The following is a 13831-nucleotide window of genomic DNA, read 5'->3' on the forward strand; positions in this document are numbered from 1 at the left end:
CCTCTTACAAAATTATTTCTTCAAAAAAAAAAATCCAACTCCATGTTGATGAATCTTTTTACCAAACAAACTTTCCTGCTCCGCGTTATGCAATATCTTGTAAGACATCCGAGAAATATCCAGCTCCACCTTGATGCTAGCTCCATGTTGATGTAACCCGTTCTTGTAAGAGCGCACAATCCAATTTCGTACTGATGCCAATTCTTTGTTGATGTCATCTTCGTGATTATGTAATCCCATTTCAAAAAACACATAATTTGCCAGCTTCATGTTGATGCATGCTCTACATTGATGTACCCAAGCTAACTCTATGCTGATGTACTCAAGCCAGCCTCATGCTGATGCCAGTTTTACGTTGATGTACCCAATCCAGCTTCATGTTGATATAATCCCATTTAAAAAAACTCATATGCTAGCTCTATGCTGACGTACTGAACCCTATTCCATGATGATGCCAACTCCATGTTAATATTAGCTTCATAATGACGAGCCTTGTTTTAATCTTATTCATCTAGGAAAAAAATTAGGATGTCATCGCTAAATAATTGAACCGGACCTAATAGTTCATTATGTGTTTCATTTTTTTATCCCATATAATATTTTTCCTAGTATGTAGGTGATAACATGAATTTTTTCAAGATGACAATTGATCCTCTATCTATCGCCTGCAACATCAAAAAAAAGTTCTTGAAAACCTCTTTATTTGAAAAAATATATAAATTCCCTTATTGGGAATATTTATCGGACATTTGTTCTCAAGAATTGTGTTAATTTAGAATGTTCATTTAAAAAAATTCAAAAGAAAAAAATATGCATTCCCTTCCTAGGAATATTTATTGGACCTTCGTCCTTAGGAAGGATATTAATTTAAAAGGACCATTTAAAAAAAAACAAAAAAATTATTATTATCTATCTAAAAAATAATAATTTTTCAAAAATAAAAGAATCAAAATATTTTAAAAACATATTTTAGTTATGAGATTTCTAACTACAAAGAATTTGGAATTAGTAAACGACATGTGTGTCTTGTCAAATTTTGAAAAGTTAGACTTAGTTCGATAAGAGGACTGAAGATGACTCAAGAAACCTAAACATTATCGTCATACTCTCTTCAACCCCTTTTGATTACTCCCGGCCTGTATGAGTATAAACTGTAAACGACAAAACAATAAAAAAAATCTCTCTGAACTAGGACACTCCCCATATTTTTCAATCTAAGTTGATCAAGATATCATTCATTTGCCAAAAACCTTCATTCTGAAAGCATTAAGTCTAATTTCAACTAACCACTTTTACTTCAATGTCCAATTTTCAAGTATAACTAACATCTTAAAGAGAAGTTCATGTCAACGATGTCCTGATTTGTTCTTCCTTTAAGATTTTTCTTGCAAGACTTATAGAAGAAAATGAAAATATATGTGCCGATTCAGGGACAAGCCTAAACAAAAAATCTTAGGGATCCCTAAAAAGAAGATAAAAAAATAATCAACAAGTAAAGAAGTGCATCAAAAGAATGTCAAAAAAAATAGTAGATCAACAAAAGTCTGGCAAAATAGTTCAGCCCATGTGTAAGTAGAAGATTCTAACCCAATCACGAATGACCAATTATCATCAAGGATTCAAATTTGCAAAAATTCTATCTCTTGACTCGACAAGCATTAAATGACTTCAAAATATGTTCTTGAAAAATTAAATCTTGAAATGAAGGGAGGCCTTTCTTCTATTACCTTAACATATCTACTGCTAGTCAACCCACTCAAGTCTTCATTATCCTTCAATTTCCTAGAATCAGGGTATGCCATCCCATATTGGGGAAATTCTGAAAAGAAAGAGAAAACAAAAGAGAATATCATTTCAAAAAAGAAGAAGAAAAGAGAATTCCATTCAATGTGATTCGTATCAAATTCAACAAAGTATGGTTAAAATCATCAATCATCTCAAAATTTATCAAATCCAAGATTTCAATCAAGCTCTACGCCACAAAATCAATGAATTTTAAAGCAAATCCTATCAGACCTAGTGATGAGGTCGTTACTTTCCATCAATTACCCAATTTCATCAAATCCAAGATTTTAAATGAGCTCCGTGCCACGAAATCAAAGAATTAAGGAGGTTAAATCCTGTTAGACCCCGTGTTTGGATAGTTGTCTTCTAAATCCACCATCCCACTTGGTGTTCTCAAATGTGTGTAAATGAGTTATTTCTTTCTTATACAAAATGAAATGTAGTTTCCTTCTAAAAAAAAAAAGAATAAAAGGCAAACCTACCATTCATAAAAAAGAATAAAATCCTATTAGACCCCGTGTTTGGATAGTTGGCAATGAATGAATAATATCTATAAGAAATTTACAAGAAGGGTATCGTGATTTGAAAGGGGGCAGTCAACCTACAAAGGCACTGTAAGTAAAATAATCAAATCATGGCAATATCAAATACTATAGATATGATGAAAACCTGAAAGGGTAACGATACGTAAAAATTATGGAGCTGGACTTTGTGAGAGTCGTAATTAGCATTAGGGGCTTGAATGGTAAAAAATAAAAAAAGGTACCTCGACAAGGTTTGAAGTACGAATAGTCATCAATCTATCAATATCTCTAATAAATTCTAAAGTCTATCACTAGTCACTAATCATCATACAATTCTTTATCTAATTATCAAACACCATCTAATCATGTTTTATCCCTTTGTTGATATCTAATGGTGGGGATGGTTCTAAAAACCTTAAAGAAAATTAAAAAAAAAACTACTCTCTATTTGACAGGCACACCTTGGTTAATATTCAACAATGTCGGATTCTTGATTTGATCATTTTATTCATATTAGAAAGATGACTTTAAAATAATAATAATAATAATAATAATACAAAAAAAGAGTTTTTTGCATGTATCATGCAAACTAGTATTTTAGGTCTGTGACAGAAAGTTTAATTTATTTTAAAAAAATAAAATATCGAATTATCTGAAGCTAATAATTATCAAAACTATTTTGTATAAGCCCTTTCTTAGCATATTGTTCCTTAGTAATAGTTTAAAACTACTTGTTGATCCTCAGTAAGAGTTTAAAACTACTTATCGCTCCTCAATAAGAGCCTAAACTGCATCTTTCTCCTCAGTAAGAGCCTAAAATTACTCGCTATTCCTTAGTAAAAGCTTAAAACTGCTTGTTATTGCTTAATAAGAGTTAAAACTGTTTGTTACTTCTCAATAAGAGCCTAAAATTGCTTGTCGCTATTTAATAAGAGCCTAAATTGCATCTTGCTCCTCAGTAAGAATCTAAAATTGTTTGTTATTTCTCAATAAGTGTTTAAAACTACTTCTTGCTTCTTAATAAGAGCTTAAAACTCTTTGTTACTCCTTAGTAAGAGCTTAAAACTATTTATCACTTTTTAATAAGAGTCTAAACTGAATCTCATTCTTCAGTAAGAGCCTAAAACTACTTGTTGCTCCTTAGTGAAAGCTTAAAACTGTTTGTTGTTCCTCAATAAGAATCTAAAATTGTTTGTCGCTCCTCAGTAAGAGCCTAAAAATACTTGTTGGTACTTAGTAAGAGCTTAAAACTATTTATTACTCCTCAATAATAATTTAAAAATTGTTTGTCGCTTCTCAATAAGAGCTTAAATTGCATTTTGCTCCTCAATAAGTGTCTAAAACTACTCGTCGCTTTTTAATAAGAACCTAAAACTACTTTTTTATTTTTCAATATGAGTTTAAAACTGCTTGTTGCTCCTCAGAAAGAGCTTAAAATTTCTTATCGTTTCTTAGTAAGAGATTAAAATTACTTATTGCTCCCTAATACGAGTCTAAATTGCATGTTACTCCCCAACGAGAGCCTAAACTATATGATGCTTCTCAATAAGAATCTAAACTATATCTTACTCCTTAAGTAAGAGCCTAAACTACATGTTACTCCTTGTAAGATGAATATAAATTGCACAACATTCTCAATTGGTAAAAAAAAATAAAAATAATGAAAACTCGAGGAAAAAAGAATTTTGATATCTTTTAGATTTCACAAGTATGTTGTTTAGAGTAAAAACGTCAAATCATTTTTATCGAAACGCATTTAGATTGCAAATCTCATCTGCACTTTTCATAATCGATTCAATCCCTATCAAACTCCTAGCTTGGGAGACTATCTTATTTATAACAAATTTCATCCCTATCAAATTCAAATCTTCGGAGGATTATGTTTTCTTTTATTTTTTCAATTACTACAATCAGAAAGTGTTACGGTGAGTTTGAAAGGTTCTTCCGTGTAAACCTATTAAATGACCATCACAAGTCCTGTAATTCTTCCAAAAAGTTTTTTTTTATTTGAACGTATCTCGTTTAAAAAGAAAATAAAAAAAATCAAGAATTAAAAAAAAATCTTTTTCAAGTTATATTTAATCCCAATTCGTCGAAACACGACAAAAAATACTAAAATTTCAAAATTCATCAAATTCGAAATCTCAAACGAGCTTTGTGCCACTAGATTAAGGAATTCCAAGGCCATCCCTTTCAGATTCCGTATTTGGGTAGCCACTTTTCACAAATTATCAATTCATTGGGTGTTTTAAAATCATGTTTTTAACAAAAAATTTAGGCTCATACAAACAGGGGTTCAATCTATTTTTTGCACGCAACTCTTGCAAAGAGGGGCAAATGTAGACATCCCAATTTGAATGGGCCCCACTTAAAAATGGTTTAAATAGACATATTTTTTGTCAAAAAATCATAAACAGGCGTAAGGACCTAAATTTTCAAAATTCAATCATTTTTGTTTAAATCAAAAGCCTTAGGACTTCCAATAGTCTAATTACTTACCTTAAGACCAATTTATCACCTAAACCTACCACTTTCTCAATCCTATCATCTTCTCAAACCCTCAACCCTCTAATCTCGAATTGTTTATCAAGTCTCGATCTTATTTCTAAGTCCATCGTTCCCTAATCACCCTAAGCTCCATGTTAAAACAAATCTAAATCCTAAGTTCAATAACCCTAAATTAATTCCAAGACAACCCAACCTAAATCATTACCCAATCCTAAGCTTAAGTCCCTACTCAAGCCCAAGATCATACCCATGATCACCACCAATCACAACAAAAATCCATGATCATCAAAAATGACACATGTTACCCCCACAACCAACTTAAAAAAATCATTTTCATCACTCAATCACTATTCTCATATCATACCACATACCACCACCTAACCCCATCACATTCTTCTCAAAAAACTCCACAAGCTATCTCCATACTCCTATATATTTTCTTTTTAATCAACTAACCTAGCACACACCCCTGTACCTTTTTTGCCATGTGTTACTATCTCCTCTACCATTCCAAAATATCAACATATATCTTTCTTACATAATCATTCTTTTAACCAACACTCACACCCCCTAACCTCACTTAATACTCAACCCATATGGGTTGAAAGATCCAACTCATTTGGGTAAAAATAATCCATTTGCACCATTTACCACTTCTACAATCCACTGAGCTTAAATCACAATCAAAACCCTTCAAATCCCAATGTCATTATCTCCCACTTTCTATCTTGAACCATCCTACTCCTAGAAATAACTCTCAACTCCTATAAAAATCCTCTCACCCTCTCAAAATATCTTATGCTTGAACACCCCCTCTCAAGTCATTTCTCTCAACTCGTTCATCACTCAATTATCATTTTTCTCAATTTTAAGAAAAAAAAACTCCTCAACTCACTAGCTTAACATACTCAACTCTTAACACAAAAAAATCCATCAACCTTCAAGTTCTACACTACAAGCTATTCAAGTCAAGACAAAGAAACACTCCAAAAATATAAAAAAGATGAATCAAAGAAGAAGAACAAAGTAAAATAAAGACAAAAAACAAAGGAATTAATCTTCATTCTCCCCCTTCCATCTTACTTCTTTTACTTCTCTCATCTCCTCTTTTATTTTACTTTTAAAATAACCCTAGGATGTAGTGAATACCCTCACCTACACGTAGTAGATCGGGCTTTGGTTCGGTTGAAAAGGTAAGGGTTAAAAATCATTTTCGAAAACATTTCTTGAAAATTCTTATATTTTTGCACATGTCACAAATTATTTTGAGACTAAGACCTTAGGCCATTTTCTTATGAAAATGGGTCCTTGACCAAAGAGTCTAGAGTATTCAAAAATGTCTAAAGGCATGAAATATGCTAGGGCATCTTCTTCAATAAAGAAGTTCTCTTTGGTTTAAGTGGAGATCGAAGCTCCTCTCACTTGAGGGTACAAATTAGATTTTATCGACTTTTATTTTTTATTTTTCGAAAAATAATTGAATTTGAGGTTACCACCAATGGTGGAAAAAACAAGGTGTCTAACACCTTCCCTATTACCTAATATGGACCCTCTTACCTAGAACTTAGGTGGATTAACGTCTCTTATCCGTACGAGAATTATTACAAAAACTATGTTTCTAAAAATCATATTTCGGGTGCCCATTCACACCATTTTCTAAAAAAGAATGCTAACGACTCCAAATCCAAGTAGTAGAGATCTTCAGGCTCGAGAATCTCATGTCTACACTAACATCTTCCCCTATTTCAATTGAACCATTTTATCCAAATCATTGAATTGGATACCAGATAGAATCATTGTTTTTGGTGAACATTCACACCATTTGAATTCAATGAATGTACTGAATCTGAAAAAGTCGAAATCCCAAAAGAGAAAAGTAATTTGCAGATGTCAAAATCCATGTGTCTACAACCTGTTCATTACTTTGGGTCCTTATTTGTAGTCTATGTTGGCTTCTTCGTATTACTCAAAGAGAACGTGATACGTATTAGTATGGGATCTATCTTTTGTGATGTTGAGTGAATCTGAGGCTGCTTGTGCTCATGCAGTGTGCAATGGCAGTGAGTGGACTTCTATCAAATCAATATGCTGGGTGTCAAGTTACATGACTTAAAGTAAATAATAACGTGGAGTTCAGTTTTATGAAAAATGTATATGTCAACTTTACTGGGGAGTACATGTTATTTACCCTTTCCTAGAATACGATCATCTAATTTTTATCTATTTACTCGAATGAATGGATAAATCCACTTGTATCTTACGAGAGTATTCTTCACTTGGTACAATCCTATTTGAATATTTTTGAGTTTGATGTGATTTTCCCTTACAAGTTCAGTTTTTTTTTCTTTTATTTAAAAAAAAATTAAATATAGCTCTTAAAGTAATTTATAGCTGGATCCAAACCGATCAAAGGATGGGCTCATGTCTGATCCGGATCTGAATCGGGTTAAGGGACATTAAATCATATATATTCAATCTATTTTGATTTGAATCTATTTTAAGGATTCAAACCCGCTAAATTTGATTTTCAAATCATTCTAATTTTCGGCTGCTGGTTACTTTTGACCTTTCACAATGTAAATCACAAATATTTAAAATTTTTTAAAGTCATATTTATATTTATTATATTTAAAAAAAAACACCAAACCAAAACAATCCAAGCCGGTTTGCTAAGTCGAGTTTTTGGAAAATCACTGTTGTGGACCGGTTCCTGGGAGAGTGAAAAAGGGAACCGATTCACATTGGCAAGCTCGCTCGACCATCCGAGTCAGGTCCATGTATAAAGAGGTGACTTGGACTCGGTCGAGTTTTAGAACCATGGGTCTGGTCGGATCATTTAATACGTGTTTTAATTGGAGTTAGCTGGAAATAGTGGACCACCTCGTCCTCTTTCTTCCACAGTCCTACTTTTGGAACATTTTGCACTCCGCATCTACTCTCTCTCTCTCTCTCTCTCTAAACTATGAGTTTGATCAGATTCTACAGACCTAACAGAGCCAACAGAACAGTACCCAGAAACCCATCTGATAAAGCCTGATCAAACTTTCATCTTGGGATTCTTTGGAATTCGTGTTTTTCAAAAGATCTGATTATTATTATTATTTTTTAAATCTTATTTCTTTTTAATAGATATAGAAAATTACGATCTTCTTTGTTTTCTTTTGTTTCAGTTGAGATCTTAGAGAGGTTGATATTATCATGTTAAGTGTACAACACACACAAGTGTGGCGGCTTGTGTTCTGTGTACAATCTGTTTTTCTGATATTTCAGCTTCAATTCTAATTCAGTACTGTTAAAAAGCAGGGCAAGGTTTATTATTTTTATTTATATAATTTTTTTTAATTATAAAAGTAGAGGAAATAAATCAATAATTGAGAGGATTTGATTTGTGGGAAGTCTATTTTGGATGTATTTATATCATGGACGATTGACCCACTTGGCCAAGCTAACTTAAAGAGAGAAAGAAGAGAGAGAGATGCTATGGTCTCTATCTCCTACTATTTCTGAAGAGATATGATCTGATTCTGATCTTCCTTCCTTCCTTCTTTACTAGGTTTGTTCTCATGGCATACTATGTTGGGTTATTAAAGAAAGTTCTCTATGAAGTAGGCGTAGTGCGCACCACTCTCACCATCTCCTCCTCCTCTACCTTCTCCCCCACCACCATATCTGGTGACCGTTAAGATATCAACACAATCTTCCCTTCTATAACAGGTAATTAAGAACTATTGCTCTTCTTTAAGTCTTGTTTGTTACAACTTACAACATAGAATAATAATTAAAAAAAAAAAAAGATTTATTTAAACATGCATCTTCAATGAGTTCTTTTTTAATAATAAAAAAAACGGGATTTGTGTTCTGGTGAATTTTCTTTCTTCTTGAACTGTGTTTTTCTTTTTTTGTGTTTTAATGGAATTTCAGTTGCAGAATCATCATCATAAAAAAGAAGAAATTTTTTCTATGGCTCATGAATCTCCGCAAGAGATGGGTTTTGCTACCCATATTGTGAATCAGATGCCGAGTTTCGAATCAAATCCGGAGCTTTTCAACTTGACAACAGGGATGGAGATGTTAGCTTTCCCTTCTAAGAATCAAGATGGTAACAACAACTCTGTTATGTGGAAAGGGATCTTCAGTAAACAAGGAAATCATCAGGGCTTTTCATCTTCTTCTTCGAAGACAATCAACGAACACGGAACCACCTATTTCTATCAGACCGATTTCAATAAACCTGATTTCTCATCTGGGTTTTCTGAAACAAGTACTGAAAATCTTATCGTCGCACCCGATTCATCTTGGCAAGATAACAACAATAGATTGGTCGTAGATGATTCTTCGTTTCGTTGTGTATTTCCTTGTGAGGGAGGCGAGAGGCCAAGCCAAGGACTCTCACTCTCTCTCTCTTCTAAAAAACCTTCCACAATCGGATTGCAATCGTTTGAGCTAAGAGAAACATCTCTTCCTACTCATCATCATCATCATCATCATCAACAACAACAAGATGGGTTCTTTGGAAAGTCTGAAAAATTTCAAAATCATGATGGGTTTTTTGGAAAAGCTTCATATCTTCATCAGAATCACTTTCATCTCAAGAATTCAAAGTACTTAGGTCCTGCTCAAGAGCTTCTGAATGAGTTTTGTAACCTTGGAATCAAACAAAGTAGTGATCCACAAAAGCAGAAGCTCCTCCATAAGATGAATCAATGGGAGGATGAAAATGGTACTGGGTCTTCAAGTAAACAATCACCTCTCAACTCTCTTGATCTCCTTGAATTACAGAAACGAAAAGTCAAGTTGCTTTCCATGCTTGAAGAGGTAGGTATATTTTGATAATTTTTCTTATTTTTACCAACAAAGTTAAGAATCCTAAAATACCCAACAAAGTCCTTTATGTTATTTTTTTACTGTATTATTGTTAGAGTGATTTGGTTGTCGAGACTTGAATCTTCTGAGCTAATTCAGCTACTGCGGGGCCTTCCTATTAATTCCCACATCGTGACATTCCGCTATTTCATTTAATTTCAAAAACATCTATTCTCGTTTTCTTCTCTTTTACATATATGTGTATATTTACATGCCATCTATCAACTTCTCTATAACAATATGTTCCATACAGTAATTCTTCTTCTTCTTCTTCTTTTCTATCTCTCTAGGTGGATAGAAGATACAGGCAATACCATGATCAGATGAAGGCGGTAGTGTCATCGTTTGAAGGGGTGATTGGAATCGGAGCTGCATCGATCTATTCGGCATTGGCATCGAAGGCTATGTCTAGACATTTTAGGTGTTTAAGAGATGGGATTATGGCTCAAATTAAAGCCACCAAGAAATCAATGGGGGAAAAAGACCCAGTTGCACCAGGGACCACTAAAGGTGAGACACCTAGGCTTCGACTTCTTGAACAAACGCTTAGGCAACAGAGAGCTTTTCAACAGATGAGCATGATGGAGAGCCATCCTTGGAGACCTCAAAGAGGACTTCCAGAACGTTCGGTGTCTGTTCTTCGAGCTTGGCTCTTCGAACACTTCCTTCACCCGTAAAAATTCTCTCACTACTACTTCATAATACTACAATTTCAGTACTTCAAAATTCTTCTATTTAGTTCTGATCAGTTTGTTAAGAAAAATGATGCATTTTTAATATATTTTTCTATGATGGTTATTTAGTATTTGTGTCTGATAAATAAATATAAGACCCTAAATTGGTTTTTGTCCTTTTATTTCATTTATTTAGCGGTTAAATTATATGGTTACTATGTTTTCTATCTGCACCATTGCAGGTATCCAAGTGATGTGGATAAACACATCTTATCCCGCCAAACAGGACTCTCAAGAAGCCAGGCACGTCCACATCTCTCCATTATTTACAGATATTCCATCAAATTATATCCTCTTGATTTGCATCCATGATTCTCTCTCTCTCTCTCTCTCTCTCTCTCTCTCTCTCTCTCTCTCACACACACACACACACACACACACAGACTCAAACAACTACAAAAATATCTTCAATGGGCACTCTTTGAGTTGGATCCATCACACACATACATAAATATGTATACATACATACGTGGGTACTATAAGGGTAACCTAATTGGTAACCCCTCTTTTGAGATTTATGTAACCAGGTTCAAATATTTTTTAAATATTAATGTACACCTTGCTTGCTTAAGATTAAACAACACCGCCCCCCCCCCCCCCCCCCCCCCCACCCACACACACACACACCACCAAAAAACAAAAAAAAAAAAAAAAAAAAATAATAATAATAAAATAAAATGAATGGCTACTATTATCTTAGGATACATCACGCACACACACAAACATTCTTCCGTTGGACCTTCAATGGGTACTATTTGACTGGATCCATTACATACTCATAAATATTCGATGGGCACTATTTCCTTATGGTCCATCACACACACACACGCACACGTACACACCTAATTTTCTTAGGGTTCATCGAAGGCACACACATTAAGATACCCTTTTGTTGTGACATGGAGAAACAAATGTTAAAAATTTCTTCACAGGTGTCCAATTGGTTCATAAACGCAAGGGTGAGGTTATGGAAGCCAATGGTAGAGGAGATGTACTTAGAAGAAACCAAGGAGAAAGACAACATAGCCTCTTCAGATGGGATAACAGATATTGACCACCAAGACAACAGCCGGCCGAATCAAAACAACACCCCTAATAGAAATCTTCCTCATACTCGCTCCGAGGATCAAAAACCAACACCCGATCAGCTTGTTCACAGCTACTCCGAATCTCTCTCTTCCATTATCAACAGCAACCCAGATAAGACCGACATGAAAAATGTTCGAAACCATCAACAACAACAACTCCATCGACGACAGTTTGGGAGAGTTCCTGAAACATTTGGAGCTATCGACTTGGATTTCTCATCTTACAATGACCAGACGTCTAACACAGTCTCTTACAGTGCCGACAATGCCCACCATCAGAATTTTGGCACTGGGGTATCTCTTACATTGGGATTGCAACAACATGTTGGGACTTCGATGAATCTATCGTTCTCACCGCCTTCGCAGCACTCACTCTTCTATCCTAGTGACCACATTGAGGATTGTGAACAAGATGAGTACCCGATCTTAAATGGAGAGGCACGGAATCTGCCTTATAGGAACTTGATGGGTGCCCAGTTGCTCCATGATTTGGCTGGATAGAGACAAGCTATATATGGTTGACGGATACATGGATATACATACTTCATACTTAGACGGATAGATATAATATGATTTTACTTTCCATGAATGGTAATTCTGCATCTTTGTTCCTAGAATATGTAGATTATTATAGTTGTGGCCTTCCTCGTCTAGATGGCAATTTCACTTGGGATTTCATAGACTGGAATTGTTTTGTTATTCATTGATGCAAGAATATACAGATACTTCTACTCTGTTTGGGTAGAAGTCCTAGTTAAAAACGTAAACCCTCTTGATTTGGTATGGTAGCTCTCTCTTCTCTCTGTATGTGTGTGTTAAGAACCTATCCAAATGATCATAATTAAGAAAACCAAAGGGATGATTGGGCTGAAAAATTACAAAATTAGTCCAGACCCAAACAATTTGATCGAACCAGTATGTATTTATTAAAGAATTTTAAAAGGGCTCGACTGCTTGGAGATTGCAAGTTAATTGGCAGGCCAAAGGAGTGTAACCATTATGTATTAAGTGCAAGAAGGATTTTTAGGTGATGGAGTGCAATTGATTCCAGGTGATTCACAACTAACTGATCCCATTTATAAATATGCGTAAATGATTTAGTGGGGTACAATCAATCACTGAATTATTTAACTGGAGATCAAGAATTTATTTTCTTAAAGTATCCATGTGGAGGCGAATATTACCTTTGTCCTGGAACACCTCAAGATCACCGAGGATTGTTTTTTTTATATGTTGCGGATGAGTCTTTTCTTGATTATTGTTGTTCCTAAGGAATTTGTGTGGATCCTAGCAAAGACTCTCCAATGCTTAAGTTATCACAAACTCTCAAAACAATTCCCAGCAACAATGCCTTTCCTACCTCTCTGATCATCCTTTTTTTTTTTTTTTTTTTTCCTAATTCCAATTTAATAGTTGCTGCAGGATACAAATCCTCGCTGATCATGCCACGACATCCATGATTTTCGGATTTTCTTATTTGAAATATCCTTTGTTAATTAAGCATATGTGATGTATCGCTTTCCTTTAATAAAAAGAAGGATTGACTTTCATTGCATTCTAAAAGTAGCTTTAATTAGAAAGGCGGGTGGGGGGCGATCCAATCCACTTGCTTTTGGGTGCGTACATTATCTGCATGCTCAGCTGGTGGTGAGGAAGGAATGGGTTTGAATTGTTGCAACAACAATATAAAGCCAAGTAAATTCGAATCAAAGGAAGGATTTCTTTCAATAGGGTTTTGTCTTCCTTATAAAGAGTGCTAGTAGGTTTTCTTCTGGCTTACTACTTTGCAAAGTGCACTTAATATTCTTTTGCGGGTTTCTTTCAAACATGATTTTTCAACTTCAATTGAGAAAAATCTTAACCCATGGTACCACACTTTCCTTTTCTTGATATGTGTAATCTCATTCGAGAGTCACTATATGCAAATTTGACATTGATCTCAAGGTGACATGTCTTATCAGGATTAAATGACATATTTTCACCTATACAACTACTCCTCAGGATGATGATTTGCCCCATTATCGTCTTGAGAAATATTAGTACGCATAACTTTAATTCAACTATTTTTTAACTCCTCCCCCCATATCTTGTAAATAAGCTTGTGGCATTATCCTAGCGCAAGATGCCTCTAATTCCTATTATGTTTGTCGTACCATGGATCATATCCTGGTTGAATTCTCGGTATCCTTCCCTTTTAGCCATCCTTTCCTAGAATAAATTCCCTCTTCCAGTTCCATGGGGATTATCCAACAGTGTTTGCACATGTTTGTTCAACAAATTTGATCGTATTGGAGATTATTGTATTTAATATCACTTTTTGTGTGCAAGA

At 34.5% G+C, this 13831-nt stretch overlaps 1 protein-coding gene across 2 annotated transcripts; it reads left to right on the forward strand.

Moving 5' to 3' along the window:
* Window positions 1–7689: 7689 nt before the first annotated feature.
* On the forward strand, window positions 7690–12269 carry LOC147391210 (homeobox protein BEL1 homolog). 2 transcript variants are annotated; one of them, XM_086458331.1, is made up of 5 exons: window positions 7690–8531; window positions 8739–9632; window positions 9971–10353; window positions 10597–10657; window positions 11347–12269. In XM_086458331.1, the coding sequence occupies exons 2-5, from the start codon at window positions 8778–8780 to the stop codon at window positions 12001–12003; spliced, it is 1956 nt and encodes a 651-aa protein (XP_086314457.1). In that variant the 5' UTR covers window positions 7690–8531; window positions 8739–8777; the 3' UTR covers window positions 12004–12269. The 2 variants fall into 2 exon arrangements, with proteins under 2 accessions (XP_086314457.1, XP_086314455.1); XM_086458329.1 differs by having other exon boundaries at window positions 8745–9632.
* The last annotated feature ends 1562 nt before the right edge of the window (window positions 12270–13831 follow it).

This window comes from Akebia trifoliata, chromosome 11 (assembly GCF_017979445.1).
Source record: "Akebia trifoliata isolate Shusen 1 chromosome 11, ASM1797944v1, whole genome shotgun sequence".
In the NCBI taxonomy this organism is placed as follows: Eukaryota; Viridiplantae; Streptophyta; class Magnoliopsida; order Ranunculales; family Lardizabalaceae; genus Akebia; species Akebia trifoliata.